The sequence below is a fragment of the Aotus nancymaae genome, unplaced genomic scaffold (assembly GCF_030222135.1).
Source record: "Aotus nancymaae isolate 86718 unplaced genomic scaffold, 86718_ANA_hifiasm-v0.15.2.pri h1tg000011l, whole genome shotgun sequence".
NCBI lineage: Eukaryota > Metazoa > Chordata > Mammalia > Primates > Aotidae > Aotus > Aotus nancymaae.
The window spans coordinates 2578278-2600939 of NW_026988422.1; the positions used below are offsets into that span (position 1 = coordinate 2578278).

At 38.1% G+C, this 22662-nt stretch overlaps 1 protein-coding gene across 9 annotated transcripts in view; it reads right to left on the reverse strand.

Moving 5' to 3' along the window:
• ABI3BP (ABI family member 3 binding protein) overlaps nt 1–22662 on the reverse strand; it is a 243215-nt gene that overhangs the window by 114797 nt on the left and 105756 nt on the right. For all 9 annotated transcript variants that reach the window (XM_064374567.1, XM_064374565.1, XM_064374564.1 and 6 more), the window contains exons 5-9: nt 21440–21621; nt 20848–20900; nt 11275–11323; nt 10257–10328; nt 9597–9689 (exon numbers count right to left, since the gene is read on the reverse strand). In XM_064374567.1, the coding sequence (XP_064230637.1) occupies nt 9597–9689; nt 10257–10328; nt 11275–11323; nt 20848–20900; nt 21440–21621 (449 nt within the window). The remainder of the gene's footprint in view (nt 1–9596; nt 9690–10256; nt 10329–11274; nt 11324–20847; nt 20901–21439; nt 21622–22662) is intronic.

Consider the following 22662-nt stretch of genomic DNA (forward strand, 5'->3'; position numbering starts at 1 on the left):
GCAAATGCAAAATAACGGAAATCATAACAGTCTATCAGACCGCGGCGCAATCAGACTAGAACTCAGGATTAAGAAACACACTCAAACCCGCACAAACACGTGGAAACTGAACAACTTGCTTCTGAGTGTCAACTGGATAAACAATGAAATGAAGGCAGAAATAAAGATGTTCTTCGAAACCAATCAGAATGAAGACACAACTTACCAGAATCTCTGGGACACCTTCAAAGCAGTGTCAAGAGGGAAATGTATAGCAGTAAATGCCCACATGAGAAACAAGGAAAGATCTAAAATTGACACCCATCATCAAAATTGAAAGAGCTAGAGGAGGAATATCCAAAAAACTCAACAGCTAGCAGAAGACAAGAAATAACTAAGATCAGAGCCAAACTGAAGGAGATAGACACAAAAAAACCCTTCAAAAAAATCAATAAATCCAGGAGCTGATTTTTTGAAAAGATCAACAAAATAGACAGACTACTAGCCAGACTAATAAAAAGAAAAGAGAGAAGAATCAAATAGATGCAATAAAAAAAGATAAAGGGGACATCACCACTGATCCCACAGAAATGCAAATTACCATCAGAGATTACTACAAACAGCTCTATGCACATAAACCAGTAAGGAAGAAATGGATAAATTCCTGGACACTTGTACTCTACCAAGACTAAACCAGGAGGAAGTTGAAACCCTGAATAGACCAATAACAAGGGCTGAAGTAGAGGCAGCAATCAACAGCCTACCAACCAAAAAAAGTCCAGGTCCACACAGGTTCACAGCCGATTTCTACAAGATGTATAAAGAGGAGCTGGTTCAATTCCTTCTAAAACTGTATCAAACAAAACAAAAGGAAGGAATCCTCTCTAACTCATTTTATGAGACCGACATCATCCCGATACCAAAACCAGGCAGAGACTCAACTAAAAAAGAAAACTTCAGGCCAATATCCATGATGAACATTGACACAAAAATCTTCAATAAAATACTGGCAAACTGATTGCAACAGCACATCAAAAAGCTTATCCATCACAATCAAGTAGGCTTCATCCCGGGGTTGCAAGGCTGGTTCAACATATGCAAATCGTAAACGTAATCCATCACATAAACAGAACCAAAGACAAAAACCACATGATTATCTCAATAGATGCAGAGAAGGCCTGCGACAAAATTCAACAGCTAAAAACTCTCAATAAACTAGGTATTGATGGAATGAATCAAAAAATGATAAAAGCCATTTATGACAAACCTACAGCCAATATCACACTAAACAGGCAAAAGCTAGAAGAATTCCCTTTGAAATTGGGCACTAGACAAGGATGCCCTCTCTCACCACTCCTCAACACTCAATATACTATTGGAAGTTCTAGCCACAGCAATCAGGCAAGAAAAAGAAATAAAGGGTATTCACTTAGGAAAGGAGGAAGTCAAACTGTCTCTATTTGCAGATGACAAGATTGTATATTTAGAAGACCCCATTGTCTCAGCCCAAAATCTTCTCAAACTGATAAGCAACTTCAGCAAAGTCTCAGCATACAAAATCAATGTGCAGAAATCACAAGCATTCCTATACACCAATAACAGACTTAAAGAGAGACAAATCAAGAACAAACTGCCATTCACGATTGCTACAAAGATAATAAAATACCTAGGAATACAGTTAACAAAGGATTTAAAGAACCTCTTCAAGGAGAACTACAAACCACTGCTCAAGGAAATAAGAGAGTACACAAACAGATGGAAAAACATTCCATGCTCAGGGTTAGGAAGAATTAATATCGTGAAAATAGCCATACTGCCCAAAGTAATCTATAGATTCAATGCTAACCTCATCAAGCTACCAATGGCCTCCTTCACAGAACTGGAAAAAAACACTTTAAACTTCATATGGAATCAGAAGAGAGCCCACATAGCCAAGACAATCCTAAGCAAAAAGAACAAAGCTGGAGGCATCAAACTGCTGGACTTCAAACTATACTACAAGACTACAGTAATCAAAACAGCATGGTACTGGTACCCAAACAGAGATACAGAGCAATGGAACAGAACAGAGGCCCCATAAACACCACCACACATCTACAACCATCTGATCTTTGACAAACCTCACAAAAACAAGCAATGGGGAAAGGACTCCATGTTTAATAAATGATGTTGGGAAAACTGGCTAGCAATGTGCAGAAAGCAGAAACTGGACCCCTTCCTGTCACCTTACACTAAAATTAACTCCAGACGGATTAAAGATGTAAACATAAAACCTAACACCATAAAAACACTAGAAGAAAACATAGGCAAAACCATCCAAGACATAGGCATAGGCAAGGACTTCATGACTAAAACACAAAAAGCAATGGTAACAAAAGCCAAAATAGACAAATGGGATCTAATTACAATTCAGAGCTTCTGTACAGCAAAAGAAACCATCATTAGAGCAAACCAGCAACCAACAGAATGGGAAAAAATTTTTACAATCTACCCATCTGACAAAGGGCTAATATCCAGAATCTACAAAGAACTAAAACAGATATACAAGAAAAAAACAAACAAGCCCATTCAAAAGTGGGTGAAGGATATGAACAGACACTTTTCAAAAGAAGTCATATATGAGGCCAACAAACATGAAAAAATGCTCATCATCACTGGTCATTAGAGAAATGCAAATCAAAACCACATTGAGATACCATCTCATGCCAGTTAGAATGGCAATCATTAAAAAATCTGGAGACAACAGATGCTAGAGAGGATGTGGAGAAACAGGAACACTTTTACACTGTTGGTGGGAGTGTAAATTCGTTCAACCATTGTGGATGACAGTGTGGCGATTTCTCAAGGATCTAGAAATAGAAATTCCATTTGGCCCAGCAATCCCATTACTGGATATATACACAAAGAAGTACAAATCATTCTACTATAAAGACACATGCACACTTATGTTCATTGCAGCCCTGTTTACAATAGCAAAGACCTGGAACCAACCCAAACGCCCATCAATGATAGACTGGACAGGAAAAATGTGGTACATATACACCATGTAACACTATGCAGCCACAAAAAACGACGAGTTCATGTCCTTTGTAGGGACTTGGATGAATCTGGAAGCCATCATTCTCAGCAAACTGACACTAGAACAGAAAACGAAACACTGCATGTTCTCACTCATAGGTGGGTGTTGAACAATGAGAACACGTGGACTCAGGGAGAGGAGCATCACTCACTGGGGGCAGTTGTGGGGGGGCAGAGGAGGGACAGCGGGGGGTCGGCGGGATAACATGGGGAGAAATGCTGGATATAGTATACACCTAAAGTAAAATTTAAAGAAAAATCTGGCATAATTTTATAAATTATATTTTTTAAATGTCTGAATTTTATCAATATTTTTTCCCTGACATCTTTTGTGTAGAACCATTTTGATTGTCAGCACAGAAAAAACACTCTGATCATGAATTATTCAAGCACTCTGTTCCTATTATCTTCAACATTCACCACAGGAAGGTTTTCTAAATGTAAAATCACAAGGTTTCCCTTCACTATCTCTTCTTTTTCAGTGTCCTCTTCTCCTTTCAAGGCTCCTTCCTGATTAATAATATCCCATGTTCTCAATGAGTCCCTGGCTGACCTAGGACCCTTCATTATTTATTTGTTTAAACGTCCAGATCTAGACTGAACTTTCACAGGCAATGCTCTCAATTTCTTTATTCAAAACATGTTCTTAGCTGGCAATCACATTAACCTAAAATCTGGCTGTTGATGAAAAAAGGCAAATTACCCCTTCCTAAGAGATATTTATATTCTTTATATATTACTAATTCCTTTTACAGGCATGTTGTCTGTCTCCCCTTCTCCTTCAAGAGGCAAGGTCTTACTCTGTTGCCCAGGCTGGAGTGCAGTGGCATGATAATAGCCCACTGCAACCTCAAACTGCTAGGCTCTAGTGAAACACTCCTCCTGCTTCTGCCTCCCTAGTAGTGGCTGGGTCTACAAAAGCATGTGCCACAGCACCTGGCTTATTACTATCATTATTTTGTAAAGATGGGATCTCACTAATTTGCCAGGCTAGTCTGGAATTCCTGGGCTCAAGTGATCCTCCAAGCCTCAGTCTCCCAAAGTGCTGGTATTACAAGTGGGAGCCACTGCACCAGGCCATACTGTATATCTATAAATGATGTTTTAGACATCAGAGAAATTAGTAGATGGGGAAAATATTTGAATGGGGAACTCTTGATGTATCAACCCTTGAGCACGCACCTGCACTATCTATGCACAACTGCAATCCTGACTATAGGAAAGTAAATGCAATCAGAACACAGCCTAAAACCCAGGAAATTCCTTTTCCTCTATTTCTTCTGTACCTTTGTCCATCACAGTTGTTTCCTTTAATTTTTGGCAGGCTAGGTCTTGGCTTTGGCAAACACTTTGTATGTCCCTTGGGGATGTGTGTGTGTAACATTTTTTTGTTTATACCTCTCATTATTCACACCATGTGTTCTTAGAACAAGCTATTATACTTCTTGATGTCCCATGATGAGCTCTGCTGGAATGAGGGTGTTGTTTTTAGGATTTACTACCTCAAAAAATATGGCTTTTCTGAACTGCAGTGATAATTAAGTTCAGGGAAGTTTATTTCTTCCTTTGTGTCATAAAGGACTGTTTATGCCCATGCTTTTTGCAAAAAGCAATGCTTCTGCACAGCAAAGGAAGCAATTAAAAAAATGAAAAGGCAGCCAATGGACTGAGAGAATGTATTTACAAACCATGTATCTGATAAAGGGTTAAGATCCAAAGTATATAAGGAGCTTACACAAAAGAGCAAAACAAAGTAATACAACCACCTCCAATCCCAAATAACCTAATTAAAACATGGACAAAGGACCTGAATAGACATTTCTCCAAAGAAGACATAAAAATGGCTAACAGGTATAGAAAAAAGGGCTCAATGTCACTAATCATCAGGGAAATGCAAAATCAAGACCACAATGAGGTATCACCTCACTTCTGTTAGGATGGATATTAAGCAAAATGATAAAAGATAGGTGTTGGCAAGGGTGTGCAGAAAAGGAAATTCTTGTTTGTTGTTGGGATGGAAATGTCCACTGGTACAGCTATTATAGAAAATGGGATGGAGGTTCTTCCAAAAATTAAACATAGAACTACCTTATGACCCAGCAATATCTCTTCTGGACATACATCCAAAGGAAATGAAATCAGCACCTCCTAGAGATACATGCAGTCCCACATTCACTGCAGCATCATTCACAACAACCAAGATATGGAAACAACTTCATGTCCATTGGTGAAAGAATAAAGAAATTACGGTACACACGCACTGGAGTATTTGAGGTCCTGCCACTTGCAATAACATGCAAACACCTGGAGGACATTGTACTAAACGAAATAAGCCAGGCACAGAAAGAAAAAGACTGCATGACTTCACTCATGTGGAATCTTTAAAAAAGTCAAATATATAGAGAATAAAACTGTTTATGAGGGATGCAATGGACAGTGGGAAATAGAGAAACATAGAACAAAGGGTAAAAAGTTGCAGATGCATAGGATGAATAACACTAGAAATCCGCAGTAGAAAACAGGAACTATAATATTGCATATTGGAATATTGTTAAGATTTTTGGTACTCCTACCACACACACACACACAAAGGGTAACTGTGCAAGAGGATGGATGTTAGTTTGCTTGACTATAGTAACTATTTTACTACATATGCATCTAAGAAAAGCTCATGTTGGATGCTTGAAGCATATATAAGAAAAAGTTTTAAAAAATTTTATATGTGGTTTTTTTTGAGAAACATGGTCTACTAAGTTGATACATTGGTTGGGTAGAATTTTCCCTCGATTTACTGGACATTTTCAAACACACTGGCTATCGATCTCTTCAGTGTGTGATAGGGGTTGGCTGTGTCCCCACCCAAATCTCATCTTGACTTCCCATGTGTTATGGGAGGGACCTGGTGGGAGGTGATTGAATCATAGGGGCAGGTCTTTCCCATGCTATTCTCGTGATAATGAATAAGACTCATGAGATCTGATGGCTTTAAAAATTGGAGTTTGCCTTCACATGCTCTCTCTCTCTTTGCTGCCAGCCGTGTAAGACATGACTTCGTCGTCCTTGCCTTCCATTATGAATGTGAGGCTTCCCCAGCCATGTGGAACTATAAGTCCAATTAAATCTCTTTCTTTGTAAATTGCCCAATCTCAGGTATGTCTTTACCAGCAGCGTGAAAATTGACTAATACAGTGTGTTAAAAATCCTCCATGTGTTAAATTTTCTGTGTTCTGTCTATTATTATTAGCATCATTACTTTAAGAGACCAGGTCTTATTCTGTTGCCCAGCTTGGAGTGCAGTGGTGCAATCAGAGCTCACCGAAACCTCAAACTCACGGGCTTATGCGATCCTCCTGCCTTAGCCTTCTGAGTAGTTAGGATTACAGGCATGTACCATCATGCCTGGCTGTTTTGTAAATGTTAATATTTTTTTAAAGATGGGGTCTCACTATATTGCTTACAGTAGTCTTGCACTGCTAGTCTCAAACAATTCCCTGGCTTCAGCTTCCAAAAGGGCTGGGGTTACAGGCACGAACTAACACATCTTGCCACATGTATTCAATTTAAGATAGGCATTTTCCTCAAAAGTCAAGTTAAAAAATATATTTACTAGTTTCATAGATTTAATTATTTGCATTTAATTCTTCCTTATTAAAATCATACTTAATTCTGGACTTTCAGTGAATCATATTAAGAAAAGCAAAAGTAAAAACAAATCACAAGACAAAAATCCACTTTAATTCCTTAAAGAGGGCAAAAATGCTAAATTGGTATGATGGTAGCATGTAGCACTGTTAAACATTTTTTAAGATTAGGAAATATCACTCGAGACTAAGCACTGAGGAACAGACTACGGCCTCTTCCAGTTAGAAACTGATCGTAGTGGTCTGAGAAACACCCCTGCTCATTTTCAGTCGCCTTCACAAACCCTGCTTTCTGTAGTTCTGATGGACACATTAGGGACCAAATCAATAAGAGACTGGTCAGCTCCTTTTTCCCCCTCCTTCCAAATTAGTCCTTGTCACGGAGTAAAGTATACAGTCTCTTGGCAGAGAACAGGAGAATGCAAGAGTCCTGAGCTTTAACTCTTCCAAACACAGGTTCACGGAGGGAACTTAATTTGGAAGCATCCTGGCAGCATCACACTTAACATGATGTAGGGTTGGGTCACAGGGTTTTATAGCTAAAGGGAGGTGATCAAGTCTGATGTACAAATTAAGAAAATGAAGTCCAGAGTCACTTATCTATTTATTTTCTGGGAAGTAACTCACTCTAGGACTACTAGATATGACTATTTTAAAGTAAAAATATAAGGATTGCACAAAATCACAAAGATATATTGGCAAATATTTTCACATCTTATTAAGATGTTGAACTGTAAGTTTTGGAAAATTTTCTAAAATTCTAAGTCTAGTCCCCAGATAAGTGCTTTTCTACTCACTGAACACCTTCCTCTTTCTTCTTCCAGGAGTTTCTCAAAATTAACACTTAAGGAGAATAGCTTGCTTTTTAAAATTCTTATAACTGGATTGCCTCAGATCACGCGAGCAAAAAAGGAAAAAAAAGTTAACTTACACTTTCAGGTAACACTATTTATGCAAAGTTAAGTGTCTGGATATTTGAAAAACACATGAAGAGATAGAGATAGCAATTTCCTTTCAGGGTTTTTTTTTTTTTTTTTTTTTTTTTTTGAGACGGAGTTTCGCTCGTTACCCAGGCTGGAGTGCAATGGCACGATCTCGGCTCACCGCAACCTCCGCCTCCTGGGTTCAGGCAATTCTCCTGCCTCAGCCTCCTGAGTAGCTGGGATTACAGGCACGTGCCACCATGCCCAGCTAATTTTTTGTATTTTTAGTAGAGACGGGGTTTCACCATGTTGACCAGGATGGTCTTGATCTCTTGACCTCGTGATCCACCCGCCTCGGCCTCCCAAAGTGCTGGGATTACAGACGTGAGCCACCGCGCCCGGCCCCCTTTCAGGGTTTTTTAAAAAAATAAGTAGCTTGACATTATGTGAACAAAACTTCTGGACATCTCCACATGGCCCTCCCTATTCCCCAAAGAAGAAAAGTGGAAACAAGAAAAAGACATCAAAATTTGGTAGCTCACTAGATTTGATATCTTTTTTCCCCCCAATAAATCTCCAGGATGGGGAGAGAAAGGGGGATGGGGAAATGAGTTATTGGTTTGTGGGATCCGCACTGTACCAGAAGCTACTTAATATCAAGAGCTCGTTCCCAGTGGATGCAGGCTCTTAGTAACAGAGAGATCGCAGCAAGCCCTGGCCTGACAGAGGGTCTGCCCACCTAGGACCCCAGCCTACTGTCATGTCTCATGGTATTTTACTGAATTAAAAAATACATGGGTCACATCTTATTTACCATTTCTTCTGTCTCTCTCTCAGTCAAAAAAGAGGAAATGCCAACTGAAGGGGACAGGTAAGGACCCCAGTAAGGGAGGAGAAAGTAAGTGCCTTGTCTGAGGTCCCAGTATGAGCAGGTACCATGCCTGGGTAACTCACCATCGTAGCCCCCAGCAACTTGTGGTTCTGACATATAGGAATGTACAGTATTTGTTGAATGAATGTTGCCAAACAGGGGCTTGGACCTCTGTTTCTTCATCCATACAATGTGCTGATTCAATCAGATATTAAACATTAAAGTTCATAGCCAGTGCCTAGCTCAGGGAATACATTCTGTATTCTTAAATCTTGTTCAGTTTCTACCACACTATTTCTTCCAAATTTATGAACAGCCCAAGACATTCTCTAGAGACATCGGAGGGGTAGTTCTCAAAGTGTGGTTCCTAGACCAGCAGCAGCAGTGTCACCTGGAAACCTGTCAGAAATGCAAATTCTCAGGCCCGTACTGGACCTACTGAATCAGTAGTTCTGGAAGTGGGGAGTGGGCAGCAGTCTTTCTGTTAACAAGCCCTCCAGGTGCTTCTGATGTTTGATCAAGCTTGAGAGTCTGCTAAGAGACAATTCAGAACCTAACTTGATAAGTAAATGCAACAACCAACTCAGCCCAGTGGCCGCCACAATGATCCCCTGGTCCCTTTTTAAGTGGATTTTTCTTTTTTTTCTTTTACTGTTATATTTTATGTTTTTGAAACACTGAACTCATAACCACTTCTTTCTAGAAATAGAAAGCATTATCAATCTCAAGTAAATAATAATTCTAATGGACCTGACCTTCACATCAATTCTCATTGAAAATATCTAGTCACCCCTTAATAGGATAGTAAGTATAATTTAGAACTACTTTATTAGAAAATTATACCTATATATTTATATTGAATAATTTTATAAATGTTCACTCTATTTCATACATATAAATATACCTTATATAAATTGTACACATAAAATAACTCTTTTCTTGTAGGATGCTATTTATATTGAATGCCTCCAACGCCTCCTTGCCTCTGCTTTTTTACTTTGGGATCCTCAAATAGCTCATTGGCAAGATTTTTTGGATCTCCTAAGAATATCAGTGCTAGTACTCAGTCATTGCAAAGTTGAGATACAAAACTTTTCTGCTTACCTAATTGTGTCTTGAGTGCATCTGAAATCTCAAACATTAGAGATGCAGGAAGTTTTACAGTAGTTTCATTAAGACCTGGAATAATTAGGTGGACTGCAAGGAAATAGATGTAAATAAGATAAGAAGAAGAAAGTGCATCATGACATAAAATAAAGCTCAGCACATCACACAGCGTAGCAGCTATCTTGCTTCAATTTTAACCCACACTTTAAAATGTTGGGAAAGATATGACCGTACATCCTACATGGAATATTTTTTGTATTTAGAACCAAACTACTAAAATCCTCTGACTTTTAATCCATAGACTCAAAAATTGTAAACTGGCTGCTTAAGATGTGTGGTGGACGAAGTTCATTTTCTGTAATAATGATTTATAAAAGAGCAGTTCACTCTGATAAAGACCCCCTCCTAATTGCAATCAGCTGTGTGGGGCACGTAGGACAGGTGCATCATTCCGACTGCACATGCGCTAGAGCTATGTCTTTAACACACCGTGGTAAAGATAGCACAGCTTGGTTCCTAGCTTGGAATGGACCTGAGCCAGCGTGCTGAACAATGAAAGGAAGTGAACCTGCATCAATTTAAAACTGCGTAAAAGCCCTATTCTCAAAAGACAGCCCAATTTGCTTAATCTACACATAGATTTCAAGATACACTCACCTAGTATCACTCCTCCCATGGGAGCTTTTTCTGGGGACTTGGTTGAAGCCTTGTGAGTAACATTCTGAATCACTGTTGAAATAAAAAAGACAGTGAGGGGGGAAATAGGAGGCAGTAAAAGCTAATAATGTGAAGCCATCTGCACTGGGAAAGTCTTGATCTAACTTTATTGATTAATGCAAAGCAACTCAGTGGGCCGGCTATGTAGCCAACGGAAGGACTGGGAGGCATACCTTACCTTAACACCTGTGCCGTTAAGTAATGAGAGGTATTATTCTATCATAAGGTGTTCCATTCTAATTACTAAAAAATTTTCATCCTAACTCTATTCCCTGAAGTCTTTCTTTCCTCCAAATCAATCAGTACTAGCACAAAAAGAGGTGGTGACCCACTAATAAAAATTCAGAAAACTTATTTTCTTAAAGCGAAGAATCGAGTAATATCAACACTGACTGACTCTGAGTTGAGAATACACTGAGGATGCTATGTTTTCTAAAAATGAAGAATATTTTTTAAGGGCCCTGTCTCTTCTACCAAGAACCTTTCTGAAAATAATAGACTTTAATAATTCGGAAAAGCAAATGCCAAAACAAAAACAATCAGATACTGAAGTGAAATGACATTATAATTCTGGAAACCTGGACATCTCGACTTTCCCTAAAGTGAACACTAAATCATTTCCATTAAGAAAATATCCCATCAATGGGTTTCTTCACGTATGACAACTTAATCCTAGGCAACGCTCCACATATTTAACTTGCTTTTAAAAATTTAATACTTGTGATGGTTTTTGTCCCTAGTCGTCTGACCAGTGTGACCAGCCCAAGGCTTGGCGTATTGGTAAAACAGCCAAAATTATCCATTAACTTCCAATTTACTAGACCATAATATTTTCTTCAAATTTTTTCTCAAAAAACTCAGTCAAAAAATTGAGAAAATATGTGTGCCATGCTTGATTACCTTAGCTAAAAGTATATTAAAGGGTGCTTTAAACACATTTCCAGAGCAGACAGATTACCTTGCTTGATGATCGTTATTGGGATTAGCTTCCTTGGGACATAGGCTGGCTGAAAAGAGAAGAAGAAAGTCAGCTTTTGAGTCAGCGTGAGTAACTTTTTATTCTTTAAAACATATCAGAGAACTGGAAGTAGCTCTTTGTCTTTAATGAAGTCTCCTGTGACACTGGGTTAACAGTTGCTGGTGGCCGGGTGCAGTGGCTCACACCTGTAATCCCAGCACTTTGGGAAGCCGAGTCGGGCGCATCACCCAAGTTCAAGACCAGCCTCTGGTCAACATGGTGAAACCTTGTCTCTACTAAAAATACAAAAAAATTAGCCGGGTGTGGTGGTGGGCACCTGTAATCCCAGCTACTTTGGAGGCTGAGGCAAGAGAATTGCTGGAATCCAGGAGGCAGAGGTTGAGTGAGCTGAGATCTTGCCATTGCACTCCAGCCTGGGTGACAACAGCGATACTTCATCTCAAACCAAACCAAACCAAAACACTTGCTGGTTAGATTGTTAGTACATCCACCTGCCTCTATTTTATTGGTTTCACTTATCAATATCCCAAGGTTTGACAGAAGCAATTTCTTCAGAACTCCCATTAGTTCACTTTACTTAGAAACTGCAATGGAAAGAAACAAAATCTTCTGTATTGAATATCAGTTTATTTTCATTCCATTTGAGATGACAGCCAAATTGTGTTTACAGTCCCTCTCAAAAAGATAATAAACTACCTGGATTTGTAAATCAGTCAAGATCAATTGCTGTAGTGTACCCAGTTGCTGCTGCTGCTACTACAGATACAACCACCACACGCTCCCAACACCAAGCACTTACTGCTCAGGAAAAAAGAGCAAGGACTCAGATCCAGACATTTCTTATTCCACAGCCTGTACTTTCAGCCATTCTGCACATGTTTATACACAAGGGACCTCAGAATCGGGAGGATCCCAGGGAACTCTGCTTCCTCTCTTCAGCCAAATTACCTCAGAAGTCCCACAGGAGGTTGTGATGTCATCAAGTAGCTTGAACTAGGGACGGGTGTAGACTTTAAAGCAGAGTTACTGCCAGACATAATCATGAGGCCGAGGATAAGACAGATGACAGGGACACAGAGCAGGTGAGGAGAAGGGCGGAAAATTATACACAGGACAACTAGAGTTGAGCTGAAAGGGTAAGACTGATGTCCACTTTTAGACACTTGGTTTACCTTGTATAGATGACACAGTCATGGCATATACTAGACCTGTTGATCATCAAGGATGTGCTGAATATGAGCTCTTACCAGGTAGGTATTTCCCTGATTACCAAATCCCTTACAGGGGCAAACACCTAGTTGTGAGGAAAATACGCTTTTTGATATACCACCATTTGAATAAGCGATATCTCCCTGGTAAAGAAGGGCCAATACACCAAGCTTACTGTTGGCTATTTTTCTTATCATATTAAGGCTCTTATGTTTAAAAAAAAAATCACAAAAAATAAAAGTTTACTATCCTCAGATTATTTTTTAAAAGGGGTGTCTGCACCCGCTGACTCAATGATTTCCTCCTTAGCAACCCGGCCTAAGGAATTAATCAAAGACAGTGTTTATTATTTAAAATAATTTGATTATCCAAAAGTACAGGTTTTATTAAATGATAGTTCAAAATTTTGATTTGTATTTAACAAAATGGAAAAACGCAGAATATAAGTACAAAGGATACAAATTTGCATCCACAGTATATCCCAATTTTATTTACAAAAATGTATAGAAAAAAGACCAGAGGGAAATAAATCACCGTTTTCTTAAAACAGTAGTTTATTTCTTATAAACCAACATTAATTTTGTGTACCTTTCTATATTTGCCAAATTTCTTATCAGGGCAAATTACATTTATAATCAGAAAAAGTTATTTTAATCAACGATCTGTTTAGCTACCACATATGCCTCTGTATTGCATCTTAGCTCATCCACTATCGATAACTAGGGACATCATGTAAATATAATTTAGACATGCTCTTTCCTGGCAACAGGAGGGAAATAGTAGGAAGATGGTATACTTTTCAGTGGGGGATAAAAAATACCAAACTCTCAGCTTTGAGGTTATACAGGTAGGATAAAAGCCCTTTTGGCTTTATCATAAAAAGTTAAATGTGAACACTTGGACAGAGATCCTTCGGAGAACGTTAGGCCCACGCTTAGTGCTCTGCACTCACTCCCCAGCCTACTGTAAGAGAAGCCCTACCAGCTCCCCACACCTGCACTGTCTAAGCTCTAATCCGCCCTGCTCCAGCAAAAGGGTTGCCAGCGTATAGCCTCTAACTCTTCTGAGAATTTGTATTTGTTCATGTTGAAACAACTTTTATTTTTTGCTATTTTAAAAGTAATTTCTTTCTTCATAATTGTATGTATTTCTGGGGTACCATGTAATGTTTTCATCTAAGTGCACAACGCGGGATGATTAAACCAAGCTAATTACCACAAACACCTCCTCACTTAACTGTCATTTTTTTTGCAGCGAAACATCTGAAATTTATCTTCAGCAATTTTGAACTATACATCAATAGTAACTATGGCAAGGCTGCTGTGCGATAGCACTCTAAAGCTTACTCCTCCTAACTGAAACTTCCTGTCCTTCGCCAGTATCTCCTCACCCCTCCGTGCCCCTCACCCCCGGTAACCACCATTCTACTCTCTGCTTCTGTGGGATTGACACTTCTGAGACTTCTAAATGATTGGCGTGGCAACCTTCGGCTACATGGGAGCTGCCTGGCAGGAGAGCCACATTATTTTTCTAGGTACCAATGATCATTTTTGTTCAGGCTGTGGCTGCAGCCATAGAGGCTTTTGAATGGCCTGTCCTCTATTCGCCCTACAAGTTCTGTCACTTAGCGCACGTTTTGCTGAATGTGAAGTTTTTCCAAGACACTTAACACGTTAAAGCAGAAATGCCTACATGTTGCTGTGTCGACTGAATCGCATTATACCAGTTTAATTTTCCTTGCTGTAATGATTTGTTTTGAACAAATAATTTTTTGACAAGGACAAATGGAAAATATTCTGCTCTTCGCATGAATGGAACAAAGTTTCTGTTCTGAGTGCTTACTCCAGTGCAGACCAGTGTTCAGTTAGAGTGACAAGAACACACGTACGGTATGTGCTGCCAAAAATTTAAAAATCACTTAGCTGCAGAATGCAATTGTTTTCTAGACCTGGAAATGTTCTCCTGCTTCATCCACAATCCAAAGATGTACCAAGAGAGCAAATAAGTGCATCTCTACAAGTAGGGTTTTTTTGTTTGTTTTTGGGACAGAATCTCACTCTGTATGCCAGGTTGGAGCGCAGTGGCGCGATCTCAGCTCACTGCAACATCCGCCTCCCGGGTTCAAGCGATTCTCCTGCCTCAGCCTCCTGAGTAGCTGGGACTACAGGTGTGCACCACCACACCCAGCTAATTTTTGTATTTTTAGTAGAGACGGGGTTTTACCATGTTGGCCAGGATGTTCTTGATCTCTTGACCTCATTATCTGCCCACCTCAGCCTCCCCAAGTGCTGGGATTACAGGTGTGCGCCACCATGCCTGGCCCAGGTGGGTTTTTAAAGGTTATCAGGAAAGCCCTGTGGCTCAACATGTCTCTGCCAATACCTCTACAATTTCCATTCAGAAATTCACAATGGGAATCCTCTCCTTACGTCTTATCACATAAAAGTGCAGGTAAAATTTAACCGGACTCACTGCAAAATAAACTGTGGTCATTTCCAAGATACAGTGTTTAATCAGTTACAATCCAATTTTAATAGAACTGTTTTACGTACAATGTTTCTAAAAAACATTTCCTTGCTGACCTTTCCTTACTTTTTCTAGGCTTGTTATTATGAACATCTATTAATATGTGTCAGAGTCACAGGTGTAGACAGTGTGGGGCCTGGAGATGGGAAGGGGGGCGTGAACGGCCCACAGCCTCCCACACCGTGTTGGCTCTTTTTTCTCTACAGCTTGCCGATTCCTCCATGCCTGCTGCAAACCTCCACCGCTTCTTCCTTCCATAGTTCTCATCTATCAATGTTTACTAAATGCCAAGAAGTGAGCATATTTCTCTGTTGCCCTAGAATAGATTTTTTTTTTCCTTCATTTCCAGATATCCTGTCCCTCAGAAACCCAGGTTGGGCTATGCCTTGTGCAGAAGTCTGGTTAAGATCATTTCCTTTTAGCAATTTTCTGGGACTCTGTGACCAAGGATGCAGTTGGTGACACTCAATGAGGAGAGACTACGTGAGGGTAAAGGGCGATGCCCCTGGGGACAAATGCAGCATGCTTTCTTGCCACGGCTAGGGAAAGCATTTACTTCTTTAGAAATACCCGCAGCAGCCGCAGCCACCACCACGGCACAGGACAAGGAACTTGAGTCTCACCCTGCGTTACACTAACCTCCTCCTGATTTTACATTGAAAATTAGCTACAACCAACTTAGTGATAACTAAGGATTTTTGTTTGTAGGTTTGTTCACTTGACATTTTTGTGGCATCAGATTATTATTATTGTAGATTTAATGTTATTTTCAGGCCCTGAGATAAAGAGGAGCTGTCCATCTGGGGAGTGGCTAAAAGGCTGGCTCAAAGTCAAATTTCAATGACCCAAGAATCAAACCACATGAGAACCTGGGCATATTAGATTCTGGTTTTAATTCATTTTTAGGATGTTCTAATGAAAGTTACAAAACATACTGATTCAATCTAATATCTGGCTAAAAGTGAATCTAATGTCCTACTTTCAAAAGACTTCACATTTCTGGTCAACTGAGGAGGAATTAGATACTTAGCTTTGATGATATATTAATAGTTTGCCAACACAGAAATTTTTCAAGTTTCTACATAAGTTAAGGATGCCTGATACATTCACTGTACACAGTAATAAAGTGTGGATGGGGACCATAAAGGTAATTTCTGTTCACATCAATCATTTGATAATTGTTACATTTTAACAATTGGTACCACTTCTCTTTTTGATAGTAACTGTGGACATCTTAAAATATGGGTGGATCTCTGATGGAAAATAAAAAAGATAAAAATAGATGTCATATTTTAGAAGAACACTGATTCTAGGAAGATTTGGATTGCATAATTAAATTTGCTTTTAAAAATCTGTTAATAAGTGCTACATACTTCAAATATTGATTTTGGTTAACTAGTTAAGTAACACGTTTTCTCAAAACATGGAAAATATATGAAAATATTAGCCACCAATCTTTATTTTTTAAAACAATAAAACCTAATAGTAAACTTCAGATTTTATCTCCACAAAAGAGTATCCTAGATCCTCAAAATGGAAAAAATAGTATAATCATCATGATAAATGTGTTTTTTGATTCCTCAGTTGTATGGATCTCAAGTGATTTACTTTATATTCTATGTAAAGTAACTGTTTTGTTTCTGCATATACCCTTTCTCTGACTTTTTCTGGAGGCATCGGTCGGAGCAACATTGAAAACATTTAACTATTGGTAGAACAAGGCACTAACCAATCAGAAGAGATCCCTGCCATACGCCCCTTGGCACGACCGCACCGCAGCTTTCCTGCCAGCAGAACACATATCTAGAGATGTGAATTACAATACACAGTGCAACCAGAAGGGTAGGATGGGGCTGCATTTACTATTTTTGACCCCAAAATTATTTATCTTTAAAATGGATGGCCTAAAGTTCAAGTTGGTTTTTCATTTCCATTTTGAATACCTCTTATTGGAAGGTGTTCAAGAATTTTTGCTGCTTCTAAGGTTTCAGGTGTAACCATGTTCATATGAATAAAACAAGTTTTCAGTGTGTCTTTTTGCTTAAAATCCTAAAAGCAAAACATGTGAAATTAATTTCAGATCTCTTCAAATGTTACCTTCAAAGATCAGTCTCAAAGGAGAGATGGGTATAGACTTCTTTGAACTAAAATATACCTGTAAAGTATCAAAGTACTTTTCAGAATCAATTCTATGTTGTGACATAAGATGGTCAAAGTTGTGCCATCCAGTTTTGTTACAACTACCCCATGTCCCAGAGCTACCTGAGAGCAGAGATGTAAGGTCATTTTTTTTTTTTTTTTTTTCTGTCCAGAAGGAAATAATAAAGCTTCTCAAAGAAGGCTTAAAATATCTTTTCAATGAATTTGGTTTTTCCTTTGGAAATAATGAAGAGTTTTAAACTCATCAGAGCTGGCTGGAGTCGGGGTACTCCACCTCACAGCTTGAAGTGATAAAATGCCTGGCTCTGTGTCATGGAGGCAGGAAGTTGCTTCCTAGCCCTTCCTATCATGGCTGCTTATGTTGAAGGAAAAAAAAAATTAAATTCCCGGAGAGTAAAACATCAGTCATCTTTCTCAATCTTGCTGAGTAACTCATCCTAAATGAAATATCTTGCCAAGACAAATACGAATTACTGGGATGTGATGCTGAAAAAAAGCGAATGAAAGAAATGATATCACAGAGTCACATGAAAGGTTAAGCATGATAGCCAAGAGGGTGGGGGACAATGCATGCTTCCTAGGAAACCATTCACAACAAGAATGAGCGCTGCTCTAGAAGAGGATGAAAGAGCAGCTCTATCCCACTGTTCTGTCTGTAAGGTACAGCACATCTACCTCTGCTATACAATGTCGACTGGATTTAAGGGACAAGGGTGAAGGGACCTCAGCGGGAGGCACCATTCAATACATAGTACTAAGCCGATTGGTTATTTTGGGGGGGAAATACATAGCCTAATCAATATAGAACCTTACGCTACACCATAGTAAAATAAAATTTACAGAATTATTATAAAATCAAACCACTCATAAAACTAAAAGAAAGGGGAGAAATATTTATCTCCTCTCTGGAGAGGGAGGGTCTCTCTACAATCTAATGCAATTGAAGAGTTTACAATGGAAAAGTCTAATAATTTGGTTAAGGAAATTTCATGAGTTGTCTACTTCAAAAATGTCTATGAACAAACTTAAGTGATAACAAATCTGAGAAAAATATTTCTAGATAGTATCATCAACAGGTCAATGTTTCTTTAATATACACAGTCTTAGACTATATAGTCTTAAAAGAACCCATGAAACAGCCAACAAAGAAGGAACTGCAACAGATCATCATTAAATGAAAAATACAACTGGCTAATAAACAAGGAAGTACTGCTTAATCAGCAATCAGAGAAATAAAAATCAAGACAACGATTACAAGCTATTACCTTAGCCGAAAATGTAGTGATGAAAATATACAAAGCTGACAATCAAGGTACTATAGCAACATAAACTGATAAATTGCTGGCAAGTTCATAAATTGGTACCACTTTCTGGAAAGGAATCTGACCATAGTATTAGGAAGGCTGCACTGTTCACAATAGCAAAGACTTGGAACCAACTCAAACTCTCATCAGTGATAGACTGGATATAGAAAATGTGGCACATCTACACCATGGAATACTCTGCAGCCAAAAAAAGGATGAGTTCATGTCCTTTGCAGGGACATGGATAAAGCTAGAAACCATCATTCTCAGCAAACCGACACAAGAACAGAAAACCAAACACCTCATGTTCTCACTCATAAGCGGGTGTTGAACAATGAGAACACATGGACACAGGGAGGGGAGCATCACACACTGAGGCCTGTGAGGGGGTGGGGACCTAGGGGAGGGATAACAGGGGGTGGGGAGATAGGGGAGGGATAATAGGATAAATGCCTAATGTAGATGATGGGGTGATGGATGCAGCAAACCACCATGGCACGTGTGTAACTATCTAACAAACCTGCACGTTCTGCACATGTACCCCAGAACTTAAAAGTATAGCAAAAAAGAAAAAGTTAAAACTCTAAACTGTTAATTCCTCTTCTAAGTATCTATTTTAAGGAAATGATCAGCATCATGAACAAAGCTTTATCTTAAGTATTCACTATAACATCACCCACAATTTTAAAACAATTAGAAATAACTTAAATTCCTACAAATTGGAAACTTAATAATCATGTATTTAGATGATACAGTACACATAAATTAAAATTATGTTTACGAAGACCATTTGATGGCATGAAATATGTTCATAACATTTTGACCAAGTAAAAACAGCGAGATGAAAAACTGCAAATATAGTATGATTTTAATTTGTAATGATAACATGCTTAGAAAACAAAAGATCTTCTAAAGTTTTACCATACTATAAAAGGTTTTATACGACCCTTATAGGTAGTTTTGTTATAGGTAACCTTGTTAATGCTTCTTTTCCCACTTAACATTCTAAATCTTTAAGTATTAGACAATCAGAAAAGCAGCAAAACCTAAAAACAAGAAACCAACCAAACAGACGAGAGAGAGAGAGAGAGAGAGAGAGAGAGAGAGAGAGAGAGAGAGAGAGAAATAACAGGACTAGGAATTTATCTGCAATCTCTTTTTTGTATTAATATTTGAAAACATCAAAATATTCTCATAATTATTATTTGATGATTTCACAATGAACACATTTTTCTGCCATTTCAAACCGCATAAACAACATTTGCCTTATGTGGATTTTTAGTCAATTCTATTTATCTAAGACTATTTTCTGTCATCAAACCCAATCTTCCTTTTTTTATTTTTTAATCCTAGTGAATTACATACTACTATTTTTTTTTTCCAGACTGGGGCACGTGATCCATGGGGGTATTCTGTGGACTATTTAATGATACATAAAAAGATATTCATCCACACACCTGAAGCACACATCTCAGAGAGCAAAATTCTACCCACAAATAACCTTTGCACGTTCATCTGACTGTAGGATATTTCCAATATCTAGGGACCAAAGCCAGCACCAAATTCCCTTCTTTTCACCAAAGTGCTGCTTCTATCTGCCCAATAACATAATGTCTTTTGTTACTTTCAATGTCAAAAGCTGCAATTATTTTGGCACTAAACTAATTACTGGGTATGAGATTTGAAATGTGAACATTTCTGTGGTGGCTCTAACAATGACTTACTGTCAATCCCAGATCGGGTGGTATATACTTGACATGATGCTTCCTGAGAATAGATTTTGAAAACTGGAAGGAAAGAGAGCATGAGAAACCAAGTGGCTGACGTGAGACAGAAAAGGATGTTTTTAGATTCATGGGGAAATGCCTGGTTCAGAAAACACAAATGTTGTCTGAGCTGAACAGAGGCTGGGCATTTTACAAAATCCAACTGATGGCTTCAGCATGGTGAAAAAGACTGGCTCTTCAAAGTAGGATAGGATAGAAAATAGAAAGGAAAGGTTTGAGCTGTAGCAATGTACCTAAAACATGTATCCATTTGCTCTTGAAACGTTATATTAAAAAGCAATCTACAGAAGCTAATATATGCATAACCTTGAAATACCCAGAATACTGAAATACTAGAATAAGCTATATTGAATCTCAGAATTTTAGAACTTCAAATCAGAGATGATTTGAAATCATGCTTTTATTTAGTTTTTGGAAAAAGAAACTGATCCCTAAGACTAAGTACTTTATCCAATGTTTCATAGGTAGTCAGTTAATCTAATTTCAGTATCTTATAATACAACTATTTCCTTAACGAGGCAGATATAATTTTTTAAAAACATTCTTGAAAATAAACTGTTACATACCACTGTGTGGTCTTGGTCATAGGTACTTTGGATTTTCCCATTTACTTTTTTACCTGATGAAACAAGAGGAAAATGACATTATTTCTATTCTTCTTGCTCCTAAGTCAACTCTAGCTAATCATTATAAAGACAATTACGACTTGTCCTCTAAGTTGGATGGAGAATTTTAATTGGTATCATTTCAAACAATGATTCCAATGAAGTTTTAATGAAGGGATGACTGGAAGAAAGCTGAAGGTTCCTGAAAGTCTTTATGAGAACGTCTCCTGGTCAGGCTTACCATTCTGAACATTGGTACGTGTTTTATTTTGTTTTGTTTTTTGGTTCAGTTGGTGTTTGCAGGTCAGGGATTGATTTTAAACTACTATAGTACAATAGCCGATGACATCAATGGAGGTATAATATTTATTACTCATTTTAAAAATCACCAATAACAAAAGATTATGAAATATCATTGTTCAATATGTCCTGAAGAGCTTAGGAATTAGCTTATTTCATATTATGCAATGAATGACATAATTCAAAATTAGGTAACTAAGAAAAAAGAAAAAATTACAAAAGTTTACTGAAACCAACATTTCTGGGTACTTACTTCCAACAACAGTTTTGTGATTGAAAATCTTGCTCCAAATTCCGCCTTCCACATTGTCTTTCACTCCAAATTCATAAACTGTGTTGGGCTTTAGATTTTCCACGATTGTTTCAGTGGCTGGACAGATTTGAAAAATCCACTTCTTTTCTTTATCCTTTTCTCGATAGCGAATTGTGTAGAATCTGTTGGATAACCAAAATGTAATGCTTTAAAATCACACGGGGATTCAGAATGTTATTTCAAGTTCCTTACTTGATCGCAGATTTCAACCAACTCGGAATACTATTTAGTATTGGCCTCTGTTCAGATTTTTAAAAAATTTGCCGAGAACATGAGAAAAATAAGCTCAATATGTAATTTCTCATTGCAATTGGGGTCTCTGCAGCAGCACAGTTTTGGTCTGATGGAATTCCAGAATTTTCATTCTATTTGCTGCTTTGCAAAGTCAGAAAACACTAGATATTCTTTTCCAATTATGCACAGAGTAGAACATAGGCGCCATTTTATAAATAATATGGTAGTTTCATAGTTGTACGGGTTTAAGATTTTTCATCCATGGAAGATATGTTAGAGGTAATATCATTCAATTTTGTAAAAAAGAACCTAAGACTAAGATGTAGCCAGTACCGCATTTTAAGGTTGAACTGTTTTTATCATAAACCAGAAGACCACTAGCCAAGTTAAGAGTACAATAAATATAGTTAAATAATGCCAATTCAATATCACTGTTACGCATTTTACTTAGGCCTTCATGATACTCATATTTACATAAATATACACATATGTATGTGTAAAATAATTCCCACCACTATTTTCTGAGCCTAGATTTTACATATATTATCTGGTTTGTCACGAAAACATCTTAAGTGGTAGAAATTATTAATCTCATTTTACAAAAGTGAAAACAGAGTTTCAGAACATTCACTTAACTTGCCCAGTATCACCCAGGTACTGACTTTTACCAGCGGCAGTGGCAGAATTGAAATACAAAGAAAGACTCCTCTGGCTCTACTTTAAACAGCCTCTGTAAGTGGGGCAGCAGATCAAGAAAGGGAATTTCATTACTACTGTATACAGTAATGAGAATGAAGAGGAAAACTATATGTATCAATGTAGATAGATTTTAGAAATAAAATATCAAATAAAGACAACAAATTGCAGATTGGTGCCTGTAGTTCCTATCATTTACATAAATGCTAAGACACATGAACTATGTTACCACG